A 13,541-nucleotide genomic window follows, 5' to 3' on the forward strand; every position below is an offset into this window, starting at 1 on the left:
GGAAAAAAAAGGGAATTAAAGACACAAGCATCAACTGATAGAGACAAAAGCAGCAGCAGCAGATCCTCCTCCTCCTCCTCCTCCTCTTCCTCGCTGCTGTATCTCTTGTCTCCTCTTATCTTGAAGTAGTAAAACGATCTCTTTATTTTTCTACAAAGGAGTCAAAGCTCAAACTGTGAGTTGCTCGGACGAGAGCTTCAGATTAATAACAGAAGACTTTTCTTTGTCTTTGAGGCATTTTAGATCTTTTCTCATCAGAGAATCCAGATGTTTTTAATGATGTACAGATTCTAACAGAGACACGTTACTCTGCTTTACTGGTAGTTTGGGGACCAAACTCTTTAAAAAAAGCCTTAATATACTGTGAATAAATCAACCTCCTGCCTCTGTGTGTGTGTGTGTGTGTGTGTGTGTGCGCGTGTGTGTGTGTGTGTGTGTCGTAGCAGCAGACATAAATAGCAGATGTATCTTATAGATGAGTTTACCTTCGAGGTCGCAGGTCGGCTCCCACAGAGACGACTATATCTGTCGTCCTCCGTCTGCAGCTCACGCTCATCTACGTGTCTTCTTCCGACACCCACACGATGTTTTCACGTAACCTTTGACCTCTGTGGCTTCAAGCTCCAAGTTCACGTTTAAACACATGGATCCGCTTCACCTTTTTAGCCTCCCGAGATCGACAGCGGGATGTCTCGGGGGGGTTTTCCTTTTGATTTGTTGTAGTTTTTATGCTTTTTGTATATCCGATCCTCCTCCGCATTATCTAATTATATCTGTCTATCTTTACCTCGGAGTCTACAGGCAGCTCTTTATTCTGTAAAATACTTTGGCTGCATGATTATAGTGTATGTACAGGACAACATACAAAGTCATAGGAGTGTAAACAAATATGCACAGATGAGAAACATCAGTATTTCTGCAGTAATAGTCGCCCGTCGCTCCCTACCTGTAACCTGATTGACACAATTTACTGTAAACATAACACTTCCTCATTCTTTACAGCGGCGTCAGGATCTCTGTCAGACGTCCATAAATCCATTTTGAATTAATATAAAAAAGCTTCAGATCTTGTTTCATGACCATCAGATTCAGACGTTATCTTCCAGTGTTTCACCTACAATTGTACAGGGCTGGTGGGCCAACGAGAACGTCCACCAGGCCAAAACAGTATTTCTTGAATGCCACAAATATCACCAAATATCCATTAATTCAGAAATCAATAATCATCAGCGTTTGGGAGCCTCTGTGCGACATTGTTCTGTAACATGAGTCAACCTCTGTGTCGTCGCCTGGGAAACTACTGATGTGATGTGAGAGCCACCTTTGAAATTACTGCAGAGCGAGAGTTTATGGGATGCAGGTTAGCTAACGTGAGCATGGCACCGCCTACAAAAAAACAAAAAACTCTAGCACGAGTAACAGACAAACAAATATATCAACGTTTTTCTCCAAAACTCTGGTGTCAAGTAAAAAATACGTGGCAGAAGTTTTTATGCAATAAATGCAGCTTATTAAGTCATCCTCTTCTTTTGATCACTTTGTTTTAAGTCTTGATGACAATATAAATTGCAGACCGCCTGTTGCGCCACCTGACTGAAGTTGACCGTGTGAACATGCCGTCCCGCGTGCTTCGTCTCTTTAGGGTTTTCCGGTGCGTACCACCAGGCCTGAATAAGATTCTAGGAGTAAAAACTGTCTTCAGTATCAAAACTAAACCAGGTGATTGTTGTGCTGTTTGAACAGGAAGTGCTTGAAGTCAAAGCAGCAGCATCGACTTCTTATGATGCAGATGTAAACAAATGAGTTTGATATTCAGACATTTATCAAGGTTCATCTGTTTCTTCATGATCAGTCGGTCAGTTTGGAATAAAGCTCCACTGATGTTATTTTTATTATCAGATATAGAAACTGATGAGCTGAACTTTGGGACTGTTTTAAAAACGTGTGCAAATTGACTGAAGGAGCTTTTCAAATTTTTGTCAAGTCGTTTCTTGTGTATGTTTTTTTTTTTTTTAATGAAACTTCAAATTTATTTTCATTGGACCTCCTCCCACTGCACACACACAGTGGGAGGATATATTTCTCTTTTAAATTATGCATTATGACCCAAGTAGTTACGGCTGGTAGCAGGCCTCCTCTCACTATAAACACAACCTGCAGTTTTTATAGAGAGTAATGTAATACGGCTGAATGCAACTCTGACTTTATTCCCACTTTTAATTTCCACTCAGACCTTTAACAGTAACGCAGCCTTTAATTAGACTCTGTTAAGACTTTTGTTTTTGAAGGTTGGGTTCAAATATAAATCCTGTCAAATCATTTGAATAATTTAGATACATAAATAGTTAGAATGTGTGTTGTTATTTACATATATGTATGAATGGTAGTAAAAACTATTCAATACAGAAAATGACTACTTGCAGTATAAACCAGGGTCCCAAAATCTTGATACTTTATATTATATTACCACGATATTTTGCAACATGTAGTATCGTTGTTTTACTCTGTGCAGGTCGACCTTAACCAAAGTGCTTCTTGTTGCCTGAACACAATCAACTTCCTCCTTTTGTTGGCATTTTATAAAGTGACAAACGCTGTTGTTTTTCTTATCAGCTGTCTCAGATTTGAAGAAGAGTTCAGCTCAGCTTTTATTTTATTTGAATGTCTTTGACATCATTAGTGAGAGATGAAGATAGCTGGAGGTCCATCAGTGCTGGGTAATAATAATAATACTGTTAATGTTCCTGCTGTCTGACTGATCATATTAATGTTGTCTCTCATGTTTTTCTGTCCTCAGTCACCTGGACAACCATCACCTGTGGGACCCCAACGAGTTCGCTGTTTCCTGCTTCAGAATCATCATGTACTCCATCCAGGTGCAGTTATTAATTAAAATATGTTGCACTACTGCAGTTTTGAGTGTTAAAGTACTTCACCTTATGAGTACTGTTTGCCCCGCCCCCCCTTTTTTCTCTTGCATCTCTCACCTGTCAATCATCTTGACGAGCTGTCATCCAGCTGGCGGTTGAACTCAGCGGCGTCCTGAAAGCCTCCACAGGCAGACAGACAGTCGATCAGATGTTCGCTCTGTTTCAGCTCTGTTGTTGCTGCTGCTGTGGCTTTTTGGGTATTTTTGTTTTTACCCTTTTCATGCAGGCTGTGCAGTGCCAGCGCTGCTTCTTTCATTAGGATTAGTAAACTCTGCCCCCCAAAACCTCAATCCACAAAGTGAAACTCTCTAATCAGCAGCGATACATTTACTCCCCTGCAGCCTCCTGATTACGGTTCATACAATATTACTGAAAACTCTCGGGTTCGATTGTAGCCGCAGACCTTTGTTGCACGTCGTACCTCTCTCTCTCTGTTTCCTGTCTCTCTGCACTTTCAACTGTCAAATGAAGGCAAAATGCCAGGAAATTATCTTTATAAAACAAACATTAGATTTATCCAGCTTGTTTGGGAGGGTTGGTATAAGTCCTGCCTGCAGCGTTCAGACCAACATTAACCATGCGTGAAAAAGCGAAGTCCTCTCATTTATTTTAATGAGTCCTTTCAACAAAACAACAAGAATTTTTTGCTGCAACACAACCTGACTTCACTCAGCTGCTTCAGCCAGTCACATACATGCGAGCGCACATTCCTCCGTCACATAAACGAGTATTTCTACTGTTTAACTCGTGATCGTTGTGACAAAATATAAAATAGTCGTGGCTGTGATAACTTTCCAGAGTTTAAAATCCCGTCTCTTAGCATTATAAACCTCTGGACAGTGTTTTGTTCTTGTAGATTACATCCTGCAGGTTTCTGGCTGATTTAACACCTTGAGGTTTTTACATTAAATGTTTTATTCTTGATTCCTAACATGATCCTTAAGAAGCAAGTTCTCGCTGTTATGAGCCTGATCTCAGAGCAAATTTATACTTATTTGTACCAAAATGGACCCTTTTTAAGAGGAGAATGACTGATTGTACTAGAGCTGTAGTCAACCAAAGAACATTAGATTATTATAACATTGGTCGACTAAAATCGTACATAATCTTCAACTAATCAATTAGTCGCGCATGTGCAGGGGTGGTGAGGGGATGTAACGGGACAGAGTGCACAGTAATCTCTCTGTTCTGTATTTCTCTGTTTAGCATCTTCAGGTTATGCTAACCCATTGTTGCTAACTTTGGAGCTAACCCCCTTTACTTTTCCTGCATTTGGGGAAACAACAGACGTGACTTTTTAGCATTTATTAACTGACACACTGTAGTCTGTACTGTACATTTACTGCCAGACTGACAACTTACTACTAACCTTTTCCTCTGCTCCGCTCGCATCCACCGTCACTTCTCTGTCCCTCGCTCTTTCCCGCTCGATACGTAAACATACTCCTTAACGGAGCCACGCGACCAGTGGTTTCCCAGGCAACGACAGAGGTTGACTCACGTACCGGAACAGCGCTGCACAGAGACTCCCAAACGCTGTCGATTTATATCGATATCAAATATTAAAAAATATGTTTTTTTGGCCTGGCGGGGGTTCTGGTTGTGTCATTATGGAGAAACACAGATTCAGTAAACGTTGAGTACAGTTAGACCCAGCGGTCTCCGTTAGGTTGGGCGAGTTCAAAGTTGTAGGTGATTTACAGGTAATTTGTTAGTCTGTCCCTCCCGCCGCAGGAAATAATGGATTAATCCTGGAAAGCTGTTGATGTCGCACTTTTCTCCTTATGAAAATAACACAGAGATTATTCGACCAATGAGAATTTAGTCGGACGAGAGCATATCGACCAACAGACTACAGCCCTAGATTGTACCAGCAGAAAGAGAGAAAACACCTGCTCACTACTGTCTTTTATTGTTTGTGGACATAATTGACATAGTTGTGTTGTGTACAGTCTCTTGGAGATTAATGTGTTGATTGTATCAACATTTTATTCTTAAATACTCTGAAAACTTTCTCAATGAGCTGTGAGTGACGTGATCCTACATGAAAACAAACTGGTTTGAGTTTCAGTCATTTCATATGAAAGATTTCTGTATTTTTCAGTTTTTTTGGGCTCTGAGGTTTTAAGTGGGCAGTTAATAAAGAAAAATAAATTATATAACATACGTTTGAATTCAGAAGTATTTGCTGACAGTCAGGATGAAGCAGATTAGTGGTTTGCTTTAATCGCTCCACATTTATTTAATGATGTTGAATGTTAATAATAAATGCAAAATATCTTTTGGAAAATGTCTTTTTAGAGAATCTAACATTTCAGTATGATTACAGCATACAAAATACCCAATAATTATTGTCTGGTATCCAGCAGAGGACAAATATCTGTGCAGAGATCTGCAGCTGCTGTATATTTACCTTCAGACTGCTCGTACACTTATTACTGCTGTCAATCACATCTTTCCAGCGTTCATCTCTGCTCCCTCCGACACTTCCTCCCTCTACAAACAGCCAGACACGCATCCGACACTCGCTCTCTGTCCTCTGTCGGTTTCTCAGGTTCCCAGGTGACTCTGAGCTGCCGCCTCCGATAAAATAAAACACGATCAATGGTGCTGGCTGTGTGTCTGTCTGACTTATCCTACTTTCGGGGACACATCTCAGACTAAAGACCGGTTCCTTAGGGACGGCTTGTCTGACCGAGGACGACGGCTGTGTCCCCAGTTGGGGAAAAAGCTGATTTTTGGGTCAGTGGTTAAGGTTTGGGGTTGGAAGTCTGTGTCTTGTCCCCAAAAGTAACCTAAGTAAATGTGTGTGTGTGTGTGTGTGTGTGTGTGTGTGTGTGTGTTTGCCAGCTCTGTGTGTGAAGAGTTGGCAGAGTTTTGTCTCTCTGATCTGTCCGGGGGAGTTTGTGACTGTCTGCCAGGAGACGGCGACGGGTGTCTGTTTGATCCGAGTGACGAAAAACAAACGCACCCCGGGTTCATCCTTTCTGCCGTCAGCCGAGAAACAAAGGAGTTGAGTCATTTTTTTAAAAGAAAATATTCATCCTGTAGCAGTCGCTCTTCACATATCAAGGTCCAGCTGAGACACAGTGACTGTTGACGGGCTGTAAAAACATCAGAAAGATCAAACATTAACCAACATCAGGATGTTCAAACAGTCACACTGGAGGAGATCCAGTAAAGACTAAGACTGTCACTTTCTCAAAAAGTCAAGTTTAAATGAGTTAGACGAAAAAATCATTTGGTCGAATTAATTCAAACACAACACGTATACTGTAGTCGTCAGAGATGCAATTTGCTGTGACTGTCATAAGCTTGTATGGCCAACGATGTCCGTCCGTCAGCGTTCAGAGAAGACGTTTTACCGTTCAGTAAAGTCTTTATATTTTCCTGTGTCGTGTTGTACAGCTGCACTCTGGGTGTTGAGACTGTTTTGTGTCAGACGAGGTTATAAAGTTGATGTTGCTTTGCTTGTTTGATGTCTCCGCTGCTTCACTCAGATGTTTCTGTGTCATGATTATCTGATTGTCCTTCTCCATGTTAATAGCTTAAGTTTACTGATTGGTCAAAGAGCATGCAGACGGTCAAGCTGATGTGAATTTGTGAATTTTAACGGTGTGTTCACATCAAACACACAGCAGGAATACATATAAAGTCAATGCAAAGACGCGAATAGAAGCGGATTATGCAACATGAATGACTTGAATATGCGAAATTCACATCATTTTTGTATCTGCAAGTTGAAAATATTCAACTTGAGAGATAAATTTGCTTGTATCATGGGGCTGGACCAGGAGACTGAGCCACAGCTTGCTGACGGGCAGCAGAGAGCTAAGGAGCAGGTTGGTGCTGCTGATTTCTGGAGGAATAAACACACATCAGATCACCACACCAGTCACACTGGATTCTGCTCTAATCTGGAGTCATTTACCAGCAGGACGAGTTTATTTAAAAAAGTGATTTATCTTCACTTTTGCTTCAGTCTGTGGCCTCGTACTACGACTGAATCACAGCTGTGCTGATATTCAGTATAACAGAACTCCCTCTTGTGTGATATTGCTTGAATGAGTTAAAGTCAGCTGACGGTGTCGGTGTGGATTTCTGGTTCCCTCATAGTTGAAATATCATGTATCAGTCACCCATATGTGGGACTTGCTATCATTTCCCTGTCTCCCCGTTCTGAATTCAGATAGTTGCATGTCTGGGTTTGATCGGAGGGTTTATGCAGATCACCTGATGCAGAGTGTGGGGACTGGCTTCCCCTCTCAGCCAATCGGGGTGTGATGACGCCCTTTTTCCACCGTGGTCACTCTGTTCTTTCCTCTGCTGGTTGCAGACCTCGTTTGAAAAGATTGTCACACAGAAACTCTGGTCTGTTCAGGCCCTTTTGTGTCTTCTTTCTGGTCTTTTTCTTTCTGATGTGAGGGTATACCAGGGTTTCTTAGTACCCATCATGCAAGAAGTTGTGCTTGTCCCACGATGGCCTAAACACCTGCAGGCTTTATTTTTTTTTATACATACAGACTATTATTACTTCTGTAATGATATTGAATATTGTATAACATGAATAGTGCGGTAGCTAAATAAATCCTCCCTCTCGTTTCCTGTGGTCGTCCAGGCTCAGCACTCCCACCACGTCATCCAGCAGGTCCTCAACCACCTCGACACCAACAACAAGAACACGCCGCGGGTCAGAGCCGGCATCGTCCAGGTCCTCCTGGAGACGGTGGCCATCGCCGCTAAAGGCTCCGTGGGTGAGTTTCAGAATCATCTGTCCTGCTTTTATTCAGCCTTTAATGTTTTGTTTACAGTTAAAAGAATCTTAATACTTGATGTATCGTAACACTGTTTTCTCTCCAGCTAAAGAAAAACCCGTTTAATTATGAGCTGCCTTTATTCATTAGTTCATAATGTGAGTTAAAACAACTTCACTGTTAATTTGAGTTGTATATCCTTTGAAATACAGTCACCAACATGATACTTGCTTTATAACTTGCTTTGAGGAATATTTAATTTATTAAACTCAGGCACTAATATAAAGAAAGTACAGTCTAAAAGTGTAAAAATAAGTTTTTGATACCATGACATCATATCAATTTTTAAAATATCCAATAAATATAATTACCTATATAGACATTTTTGATAACATAATAAAAATGATAAAAATAAATCAATAAATTACTCAAAGCTCAGATGTTTAGATACTTTAAAGTTCATATTATAACAGGTAGACATAAATGATTAGACTTTAATTAAAATTTGAAGTGTTAACCTTTAGATGGATCAATACATTTCAGTGGATTTACTTCTGTGCAGATGTTTCTGCTACAAAACAATGTGACATCAATCGCCACGTTGCTGCGATTTATATAAAATAATGTGGTATAATTCAGGCCTATAAATAATATTTGTTGCATTAAGTGTCAGTGGAAGTGACGCAGATCCAGTACGTGTCAGTATCGACACCTCTGACTGCAGAGAAAGACAAAGAAAAACGTTCTGACAGTCGGAGGTGAAGCGCGTTAAAGAGAAGATCATATTTACTTTGATAACTTACTTTATCAAGATATGAAGAAAAATATTGAAATATAAAACAATGGGTTGGGACCAGAAAAGGAACAAATGTGAAGAGAAAGTAAAAACACATAATCAAAGGTGTTTAAAAATGTGTTTTCCTCTCATCATGTTCTGAAGTGCTAATTGCCTGATGATTAAATAAGCATGAAGTTTGACACCTTTGATGGAAAAATAAGAACAACATTCAATGCAAACAATTCTTTAAAGTAAGAAACTTGATTTTTTTTATTCAGTGTGGGAGTTTATTTAAATAAATGTTATAACTTTAGATCATGCTGTCAACTCCTCTAACTTGTGTTTTTACTGCCAAAAAAACAAACTTTTCCTCTCGATAGGAATGATGCAAGATTCCAAAAGAAGTGAAGTTTTCACCTTTGACAGTCAATTCAAGATTCCCACCAATCTGTGGCTCGGTACAGTATGACGGTGTGGTTAGATTCAAGATGGAAATAGAGCAGTTTCTACACCCCCCCCCCCCAAAAAACCCCCAAAACCCTCCAAACCCTCCAACCCCCCCACAGACCTGCTGGATGTCTGGCATTAACAATTGGCACAGTGGATTTACATGCAGCAGAAACACCGAAGAGCAGTAAACTGATGACAGAATCACCAACATGTGCTCAGATTCAATAAATTACCAACAATTGGAAATGAAATCCACATCATATACATTTATTTTAAAAAGCAGGTGATTCAAGCTGTCAGATTGTGGATGTGAGATGCTTGTTAATGCCAAACAAACAAAAGGTTTCTGTTGATATCAATATATTTTATTATTATATTAATCTGAATATACACGAATACACTGAGAAACCAGAAAATAGACGAATCTGTAAGACACAATATAATAATACGAGTTTTGGTTTTATTTGTTCAGGTTGTCAGTAATTATTCTGAAATTTCTGCTTCCACCCAGAACAATGACTGGAGGTAAATGGAGCTTAGTTTATGGCACTAACAGCACCGAACGTTTGTAATTTGGGTGAAACGTCTTTAATAAACGTTCAGTTTGTTGTTCTCTGCTCCCACAATGTTTCTTATCTTTTCTTTTTTCTTTGTTTTTCACTCAACCACCTCTTCTTCAAGAGCAAACAGCACTAACAAACATCATAGCTATATATATGTATGTATACATGTCTCAAAATGATGGTAATCAATGACAGGTGGTGATTCTGGGAAGCTGCTTGCTGTCACCCAGGCAACCATATAGCTTATGTGTCAGTCAGTTCATTTTGAATTAAAAAATACTTTATGTTTACTTTACCTCAGTGGGTAATTTGAGGCAGAACTGAAGTTCATCCACACACATAAAGATAAAAATACAAATATGATGTTATAAAGAGTTGAGATACACAAAGATTAACAGCTGATCTGCTGCTGGACAGCAACATCCAACAACACAAATACACACATATTATGTCAAAAGTGTCATAAGTGCATTTACTGTGGCTGTTCACAGGTCTGAATAAAACCAAACTTCCTGCTGTTTGTTTGACATACAGATGATTTAAAACATTCCCATCAGCAGTAGTATTCATAGACGTACAGTAAACTACTGTTGCTCTTTAGAGATGTGAGTTTTAAGCTCTACTGTGGATCTTTGTGTTTCGGCTGTAACACCTGTGATTGATCACCATCTGTTTTAGACTTTTTTTTTGGCATTTTTGCTCGAAAAATGACAACAATTTTCAGATAACAGATAACAGATAACAATTAATCAATTATCAAGATATTTGCTGATTAACAAAGGACATAATTGATAAATCAACTAATCGATGCAACTCCTCCCAGACACTATCGATGAAAAATAAATACTAAAACTTCATAAAGGTAAAAAACTATAATGTTAGCACCGTGTGTGTTGAATTCATCACTATGTACAGGGTTTTCTCTGGTCACTCAGTGTATTGTGAGTCTGAACATATGGGGGACGTGTCAGGTCTGGATCATGTTGTGATCCTGTAGCTGAGTGTTGTTGCTGTAGATTAGCACAGTGACGTGACGCTGTATCCCAACCTGTAGCTTCACCTCCGTAGAGAAGTCTAAATGTTAAAGGAACAGTCCAGAATATTTTTGAAAGGATATGAGTTTCATCTCTGTGTCCGATAACCAAGTCGCTAATAGCCTAGCTTAGCCTAGCTTAGCATAGAGACTGGAAACGGAGGGAAACTGCTAGCTAGCTCCTTCATCTTTCAATAAGTGTATCGCATCTTGTTTAATGAACAGCTGTGGAAAAGAAATGTATCAGCAGTTTGCATAAATTATTAGCAGTGGCATATAATTTCATCAATCTCTAATCATTCTTATTACATTACTTGATGTAAATTTGACACTGAATGTAAACTCCGGCTCTGCTGTGACTTCAATCTCCACTGGAAACGTTCCTGAAGTGAAACATCTGCTTTATGTTTTGAGTTTTTTTTGCTGACATTTTTAATGTTTTACCAGCATAAACACTTGTTTTGTAACTTGTTTATGTGGTGAGAGAAGCTTTGTGGTTCTACTTGAACAGGAAAACCTTTTGTTGCTTCTAATTTTCTCTGTCTGACAACGTTGTGATCATAAAGTAATGATTTTTAGGTAGTCTAGTATTTATTAATAATTTATAGTCATTCCGTTATTTGACAACAGAAACAGAAAAAATGTGTTAATGAGAGAAGCTATGTTGTGTTAAAACACAGCATAATTAGATACTCATGTTAAGCAATAAATACAAGCTTTTATAGACATTTATAAGTGGATTTCACACTTTGGAGACGTGGGCTGATCCAGTAGAAATAGACCCGACATGTAAAGATCATGTTAGATCAGCTGTGACTCTCATTTCTGCTTCAGTCGATCTGTCAAACTGGAAGTTATTGTCTTTTCCTATAAGGTCAAAGGTTAAATTCTCCGCACAAGTTCCTCGATCATGTGCACTACTCAGTTTTTCATATTTTGTACATGAATATAAACCTCCAGCCTCTCTTCCACACATCTTATTTCTCTCTGACATCAAAGACGAGCGGTCTGTAAATGGCATCCGTCTCTTCTGTGGCGGCTGTGTTTATCTTTGTGTGTGTGTGTGTGTTTGCAGGTCCCACCGTGTTGGAGGTGTTCAACACTCTGCTCAAACACCTGAGGATGAGCGTGGACTTTGAGCTGGGCGAGACCTCGAGGAGAAACTCCGGCGTCAGCGTTTCCTCCAACCGCGGCGGTGGCGGTGGCGGTGGCGGCAGCAGCGGCAAAGAGAGCGAGGAGCGCATCGTACAGAACGCCATCATCCAGACCATCGGTACGCGTTAAAGTTTATATTAATACAGTATACTCACATGATGAAGGTCTGTACGTTGAAAGAGTTACTGCTCACTGTAATCAGAGCTGCAACGATTAGACGAACAGAAAATGAATCACCTACAAGCTATTTTTATGAGTGATAATTCATTTTGAGTCATTTTTTAAGATAAAATATTAAATTCAGTGTTTCCTCTATAATAGTACAGGCCTGGTGAGCCGCCAGGTCAACGAGAACCCCCGCCAGGCCAAAAAATACTTTATTAAAAGCCAAAAATAACGCCAAATATCCATTCATTGGGAAATCAATAGCGTTTGGGAGCCTTTGAGCAGCGCTGTCTCGAATCGTGAGTCAACGTCTGTGTTGTTGCCTGGGAAACTGCAGGTAGCGTAACTCCTTTTTAAGGAATAAGGCAGGAAGTAAGCGAGTGAGCGAGCGTCAGAAAAGTGATGTTGAATGTGAGCGGAGGAAAAGGTTAGCAGTAAGGCCGTATTCACACCAAATCAGGCGGTGTGGCGTGGCGTTCAGCCGCAGGGTCGAGCGGAGGTGTGTGTGGGGGGGGTGTGGGTGTGTTTATTTGTCCACTGGAACGTAACCGCTATGAAACAATCAGGAAATAATGTTTTATTGATCTGATTCACTGACTTTCTTGCTACCAGCGCTCCCTCTCTCCATTCACTCTCTAGCTCGCTTGACCACAGCTGCTCTCTCTCTCTCTCTTACTCGTCTTTTTTAAAATGTGGCGGGAAGCAAAGCAGCAAAGCCAAAATTTACTTTTAACGTTAGTTGTCGTTATGAAGTTGTCAGTCTTCATATCTTTGTTTGGGACATTTGAGGATGTCTCCTTGATTTTTTTTTTTTTTTTTTTTGAAGTTTTTCAGAGTTTTCTTACATTTTGTAGATAAAACAACTAATCGATTAATGGTAAAAGTAATCAGATTAATTGATAATGAAAATAACTGTTAGTTGCAGTAATCATTCCTTCAGTCCATACTGGCTATAAAGTTACTAACAAGACTGGAGCTGCGACTACTGATTATTTTTATTATCGATAAATCTGCAGTTTATTTTCTTGATTAATTGGTCTGTAAAATGTGAGAAAATATTGAAAAGTTCTCATCACAACACTCCAGAAACCCAAGTTGAGATCTTGTTTTGTCCAAAACCAAAAGATATTCCGTTTACAATGATGTAAAACAGAGAAAAGTGAAAAATCCTCATGAATGATAAGCTGGAACTAGTCAATAATTGGTATTTGCACTTGAAATATGGCTTTAAAATTATTGATCAATTATCAGAATAGTTACTGATGATATTTCTATAAATGTTGCAGCTCTAAACACGATTGTTTTTATAAAAGATGGAGGACAAACTCCACTTTCCTTTTCAGCCAAAGCTTCTCATGCAGGAGTAAATATTTTCTTGTTATAAAGAGAAGAAACAAAACGTTGTAGTCTTTGTGTTTGAGCGCTGAATCATCCCCTGGTGTGTCTGCTGTCATCCTGCCAGGCTTCTTCGGTGGAAACCTGCCAGACTACCAGCGAGCCGAAGTCATGATGTTCATCATGGGCAAGGTGCCAGTGTACGGGACCCCCTGCCACACCTTGGACACCGTCAAGATTGGGTGAGTCACGCATTCATTAGCCGAGGACCCCGGAGGTTCACACACACACACACACACACACACACACACACACTGCCGCTGCTGCAGCAGCCAATCAGCTCACAGCTACCAGAAACACATCGTCCTGACTGTAGAG

At 39.9% G+C, this 13,541-nt stretch overlaps 1 protein-coding gene across 2 annotated transcripts in view; it reads left to right on the forward strand.

Moving 5' to 3' along the window:
• The window catches only part of efr3a (EFR3 homolog A (S. cerevisiae)), a 156,020-nt gene that overhangs the window by 108,987 nt on the left and 33,492 nt on the right, over positions 1-13,541 (forward strand). For both annotated transcript variants that reach the window (XM_044367676.1, XM_044367677.1), the window contains exons 9-12: positions 2,798-2,876; positions 7,549-7,684; positions 11,584-11,781; positions 13,291-13,405. In XM_044367676.1, the coding sequence (XP_044223611.1) occupies positions 2,798-2,876; positions 7,549-7,684; positions 11,584-11,781; positions 13,291-13,405 (528 nt within the window). The remainder of the gene's footprint in view (positions 1-2,797; positions 2,877-7,548; positions 7,685-11,583; positions 11,782-13,290; positions 13,406-13,541) is intronic.

The sequence above is a fragment of the Thunnus albacares genome, chromosome 12 (genome assembly GCF_914725855.1).
Source record: "Thunnus albacares chromosome 12, fThuAlb1.1, whole genome shotgun sequence".
NCBI lineage: Eukaryota > Metazoa > Chordata > Actinopteri > Scombriformes > Scombridae > Thunnus > Thunnus albacares.